Source organism: Chiroxiphia lanceolata, chromosome 2 (genome assembly GCF_009829145.1).
Source record: "Chiroxiphia lanceolata isolate bChiLan1 chromosome 2, bChiLan1.pri, whole genome shotgun sequence".
In the NCBI taxonomy this organism is placed as follows: Eukaryota; Metazoa; Chordata; class Aves; order Passeriformes; family Pipridae; genus Chiroxiphia; species Chiroxiphia lanceolata.
The window spans coordinates 85,280,434-85,286,433 of record NC_045638.1 but is presented as its reverse complement, the minus strand read 5'-3'; the positions used below and the strand labels follow the sequence as shown (position 1 = coordinate 85,286,433).

Sequence of the window (6,000 nt, the reverse complement as noted above, 5' to 3'; positions counted from 1 at the left end):
CTCTACGCTGCTCTCACCTGGAGTGCTGCATCCAGCTTTGGGGGCCTTGGCATAGGAAACACATGGACCTGCTGGAGCCAGTCCAGAGGAGGCCACAAAGATGGTGAGAGGACTGGAGCATCTCTGCTATGGAGACAGGCTGGGAGAGTTGGGGGCATTCCACCTGGAGAAGGGTTAGGGGGAACCTCACTGCAGCCCTACAGCACCTTAAGGTGGCCTATAAAAAGGAAGGAGAAGGATATTTTATACCAGCATATAGTGACAGGACAAAGGGCAGTGGTTCTAAACTGAAAGAAGGTAGGTTTAGATGAGATATTAGAAGAAATTCTTCATTGTGAGTGTGGTGATGCACTGGCACAGGTTGCCCAGAGAAGCTGTGGATGCCCCATCCCTGGAATTGCTCAAGGCCAGGTTGGATGGGGCTTTGAGCAACCTGGTCTAGTGGAAGGTGTCCCTTCCCATGGCGGAAGGAGGTGGAACCAGATGATCTTTAAGGTCACCTCCCCGCGCACCCAACACGCCCGCGCGGTGACGCCACCGCAGGGCGGACACGGCGCGGCCGCTCCTCCCGCCCGCGTGGGGGCGCTGCCGCGCGGCTGTGAACTACAGTGCCCAGCATGCCGCGCGGCTGTGAACTACAGTGCCCAGCATGCCCCGCTGCCTTACCGGAAGTGGTGGCGGAAGCGGTGGGTGGGGGCGCCATGAGGGGTCGCGGGAGTGGTACCGTGATCGGTGCCCCGATCCGCGCCTTGGCCGGCCTGCTCCACATCCCTGTACCGATCCCGATCCCGATCCCAGCACGGCTGCCCCCAGCTCCTCGCAGAGGTGAGAGGCGCCGCAGCGCCGTGCTCGGCCCGCTGGCAGCCCCCACGCATGGGGGCAGCCCCCGCGCTCTGTGAAAAAGAATGTTTGGAATTGTTTTTCATTGTTTGTAGTATTCAGTGCATCTTAACTCTAAATACAGACATTAATTCGGGTGCTGTGTCTGGTTTAGTTAGAGCCAGTTTTTTAGAGCGCACGTAAGGTAGCACATGATTTATCTGGCAGTGGCACAATGTAACTTCCCTGTTGTTTAAGTGGTATAAAGCTTTTCAGTAGATAAGGTTCAGAACAAAGTTTTGCTCAAGGCAGGCAGCCAGCAGTGTGTAAGGTTCGAATAAGCATGGATTTAGAAGTAAAAGGGCTACTTAGAGAACAAAGAATCTTTTAGAACACAATCTGTAATATTCAAACCCCACAAAGATAAGGTGCAGAGAAAGATGTGGTTGAAATAGAAATAGAAGTGGTGAAACATCTTCTGGGAAGGCACTCACATAATAAATAGAGAGGATCTTTAGTATCTATTTATAAGATATTAGGTGCAGGCATCATATAGCTTTGTTGCCTAGTTACTTTCCTGATGAACCGATAGACCCATTCTGAAAGTTACATTTGTATAGATTTCTAAAAAATAAAAAAAATCTGTAGCTTTATCTTCACATCCTTGCTGGAAAGGATAGTGATAGAAGAAAATGTAAAAAGAAAGCGATTGAGGAATTCTTTGAAAATGAGAGATTTAGATTGGATATTAGGAAGAAATTCTTTACTGTGAGGGTGGTGAGGCACTGGCACAGGTTGCCCAGAGAAAGTTGTGGATGCCCCATCCCTGGAAGTGTTCAAGGCCAGGCTGGATGTTGCTCTGAGCAACCTGGTCTAGTGGAAGGAGTCTCTGCCCATGGCAGGGGGTTGGAATTAGATGGTCTTTAAGGCTCCTTCCAACCCAAGCCATTCCATGATAAGATAAACATCTGTTGGAATTAAGGCTCAGCAGTTTAAATAAAATAGCAATGAATGCCTAATTGCATTAACTCACTGAATATTTTAAAAATAAGAAAATTATTTAAGGGATGTTTCCCAAATATTATAAAACAATTGGCTGTGGTGGGTTCGTTTCTGTTGTCTCAGGATGCTTGTCCATTGCACGGTTACACGGACACACTTATCACTGATATATGAGTCCTAGTTGGTATAGATTTCCTGTGGAAAAGGGACTGATGGTTTCTGGTGTGTGCTGTAACCCAGTCTTTTGTTGCAACATCTGTGCAGCTTTTCTATGATGAAATAAGTTAAAATTAGTGTATTGCATGATAAACCAATCAAGTTAAGTTTTAGGCATGTTTTGTTACTTCCAGGTTTTGCTGCCACGTTCATTAGGAAGTCATATGATGTCAGAAGAGTTGATATCACTCCCCTGGAGCAGAGGAAAGTAACTTTTGATACCCATGCTTTAGTGCAGGATCTGGAAACCCATGGTAAGTGATATCTGATTAGTAATTCAAAGGAAAACTTTCAGTTTTAAATACTGTAACTTTGAGTGCTATCAGTTTTCCCACAGTACTGGTACTCAGTGGTATAAAATATTTGGCAGCCTGTCTAGGAAGCTGGTGAAGGAGAGGCATCTCACCTGAGGATCTGATACATTACATTCACCTCATTACATTTGCCTCATTAGGCAAGTTTATATAGTGTCTTCCAGCTGAGGAACATAATTCAGTTAACAAATGTAAAGTAAATAACAGTTAAAGACTGTTTTAGAGCAAAAAGGAAGCTTTAATAGAAGTTCCTGCTATGTGCCTGCTAATAGTAATTTAAGGGGTTTTTGTCTAACTAGAAATATTCTCAGCAGCACAGTGCTGTGATACATTCTTAATGCCTGCACTTTCATGTTGTGAGTGTGACTGGCTGAAGTTAGGTGAAGGGTCCATCTAGCCCTGGGTTCTCTCTCCTGACAGCAGTTGTGAGTCAGTGCCTGCAGAGAGGTGTTAAAACAGGGTACATATCTGTCACACATCCCCTTTTACTTTCTAAGCCTCCACTTGCTGTCACCCTGGAATTTGGGTCAGGTGTGAGTTTTAGTAACCTTCGCTGGAAATCTTTTCACAAGCTTATTCAGTCCCTGAGCCACTGTAAACTGATTAGTACCCAAAACATTCTTTCTCATGGAATTTCAGGCATCCAGTCCTTTTGTTTATGCAGAATCTGGCTTCTGTGAGGTGAATTTGCTGCCCACTCATCTCTTTTGTGGGAAGAGGAAGTGAACATTTGATCTTCCATGTCACTCATGATTATGCAAACTTCTGTCATATGCCCCCATCGTTCTCTTTCAAACAGAAGAATCCTAGCTTATTGCATTTTTCCTTGAGCAATAGCTTTTCCATATTTTTGATCATTCTCAATGTCCTTAACATTAAAAATTTTGACTTCTATCACATTTCATTTCACAGGGGAGGGAACAGAGCTGCTGGCATTACTTGAGAATTGAATGTCCTGTAGATTTGAACAGTGATGTAAAGTTGCATCTGTTTTGTTCTCCGTTCCTTTTCTTAGTAATTCCTAAGAGTTTGGTTTGCTTTATTGGTCCTTACTAAGCCTTGAGCTGATGTCTTCATCAGACTAGCAACCATCTTTTAAAATCCTAAGTGACAACAGAAACTTAATACAATTGGAGGTTGGAACTTCATACAATTGGAGGTTGGGATTTTTTTCCATTATTTGGGTCTAATAATAATATGTGTTAGTAGTTAAAAGACTATTAATAGTCTGCTAACACTGTTTATTTTTTTCTTGCCTGTCAGACTTGACAGCCTGTAGTTCCCTACATCTCCCTAGAACTGCTTTTAAAAACTGGCATTGTTATTTCCCAGTCCATGGGTAACCAAGGTAGGCTAGGAAATATTACTTCCACCTAGGACTATTTCAGCTATTTCTTCATCACGTTCCTTTGGGACTTGTGGGGTGAGGTCTATCTGGTGCTGGTTGTTACTCAGTTTAATTTGTTCCATAACTTTACAAATATTTCAGTACCACAGTGGCAGAGCTCTACAGGTGAAGCCTGTACACACCACAAAAGTGAGAAAGCATTTTAGTTTTTCCCAAGCTTGCTGCAGACAGTTTTCAGGCTCCATTCTCTTGCTTATAGGAATTTTTCCACATATTCTAAACATCCATGCAACACGAACAGTTCCTGCTATAGAGGAAGAGTGAAATAAGGAATTGGCAAAAGCCTAAGTAACCCTGAAGATTCAGAGGAACTGAAGCAATACTATCACACCTCTTAGTGGAAGGAAGCTGTCATAAAGCATGCATAGCTTCTTTAGTCATGTAAACCAATGGTGCAGCTTGACAGTACCAGTATTTTAGAAGGGAGCAGTGGTATAGTTCTCTAAATAATTTGCCTTGAAAGTCTTTTTCAACAAAATGTTAATTGAACCCATTTTTTTAAAATGGTCCAGTTGAAACACATCAGTGGGATTGCTGGAAATAAACCTTCAGGGCAAAAGCTCTCAGCACTTGACCAGATGAGAGCGATTTTTTTATTTATTCTTTTTTTACTATTCACATCATACAGTACTTCAAAATTGCTCCAAGCTATGGACAAAGTGTAATTTTTATCATCAGAAAGCAAAAGTCCCAGTTTGAGTTCATTGTACAAGCAATGGATGCAGCAGTTTTAAAATCAGTTTTGCTTGTGTTCATATCTGTGCAGAACAATTCCAGTATGTGCAGAATTACCTGTTATTACTCTGTAGGATGCATGCTTTGTAGCTCAAGGTAAATTTGGCTTTAACAGAATCTGTGGCAGTTCATTATGAAGTAAAGTTTTGCTGAATTATTTTTATAATGCATGAACAGTTAAGCTTTGAACAGAAATTTGATCTTTCTGTCAGCTGCATCTATAGACTTTTAGTATATTAAAAGTTAACGTGCTTCAGATTTTTGCAGTCTGTGTTTTTTCTAGTTAAAAGTCACAGGGTTAAAAGACAGGCTCCTGGCTGTCAGTTTTCAGGAATTGTGTGAATTCCCATGTGCCACTGTAGTTAGGTATGGCATTTGAGTGTCCCGGGTTATCGTGTAGCTCTTGCTCTTCATCCAGATTTTTGATAGCACCTTAACTTGTCATACTTCTGTTGTCCTCTAGGCTTTGGGAAGGAGCAGGCGGAGACCATCGTGTCAGCACTAATAACCCTGTCAAACGTCAGCTTGGACACCGTCTATAAGGACATGGTCACACAGGCTCAGCAGGTGAAAACCAATCTGTGGTGTGTAGCTGTAATGGCTCATACTTGAATCTTTAAAGCACAAGTGAGCAGCTCTTGTTAGTACTATAAAGACCTCACTGTGCCAGGTTTTCCTAATTTTCACTTGGGATTTTAAATGATAGTTAAATGCCCTGACCTAGCTTCTGCTGAAGTCTGGCTGCTTCGTTGAACACAATGTTGTTTTTACAATTCCTGGGAAAACTTCAGTTGCATTTACACTGAGGAGCCTCATCCCATCTTGAAATATTCAGTCTCAACACTGACTACACTATAAAAATCAATGTTTCTGCCTGACACAATTCCGTGCAAATTATATCTGGGTTACTGACTTTCTTTGCGTATAATAGGATTTCCAAAAAGAAAGGTTTCCATTTTGAAGGAAAAAAAAAAAAAAGAGACAGAAGTTCTTGTCTTCTTCTGAGATTTAGAGGAAGAAAAAAATTTAAACAACTTTTATTAGAAATAAATGACAGTAAGATAAAAATCTGTTGGAAGAAAGGCTCAGCAGTTTAAATAAAATAGCAGTGAATGCCTAATTGCATTAAGTAATTGAAGAATGGCACATGATTTCAGCTTGCACAGCATTCCCAAGTAATTATTAACGCCATCACTGTGCATCAGAGCTTTGTTATCCCACCCAGATGTCTACTCTACAAGAAAAACTAAGTTCTTTTTATTTTGTCAGTTAGCTAAAGCAAAACCTCACCACCTCTACTGTCAGCAGGAAAGCCAGCCATGCTACTTAACTGACCTGCTGCCTCCAGGTATGTCCACAGACATGGACTTGAATACCTCAGTGAAGGAAACACCCCAGTGCTTTGCTGGAGTGCAGACCAAGGTGCTGACCTGGTCAGCACAAACAACCAGGTTTATACCAACAACTGAGTCGTGCAGAGCCCACCTGCTGTCCCCAAGGGCACAT

The 6,000-nt window shown here is 42.3% G+C and overlaps 1 protein-coding gene across 4 annotated transcripts in view; it reads left to right on the top strand.

The window, feature by feature from the left end:
- Positions 1-667: 667 nt before the first annotated feature.
- CCDC90B (coiled-coil domain containing 90B) overlaps positions 668-6,000 on the top strand; it is an 11,040-nt gene continuing 5,707 nt past the window's right edge. Inside the window, exons 1-3 of one of the 4 annotated variants that reach the window (XM_032678878.1) lie at positions 668-825; positions 2,172-2,291; positions 4,958-5,061. In XM_032678878.1, coding sequence (XP_032534769.1) covers positions 702-825; positions 2,172-2,291; positions 4,958-5,061 — 348 coding nt within the window. In that variant the 5' untranslated portion in view covers positions 668-701. The other 3 variants (XR_004355213.1, XM_032678881.1, XM_032678879.1) reach the window with 3 other exon arrangements.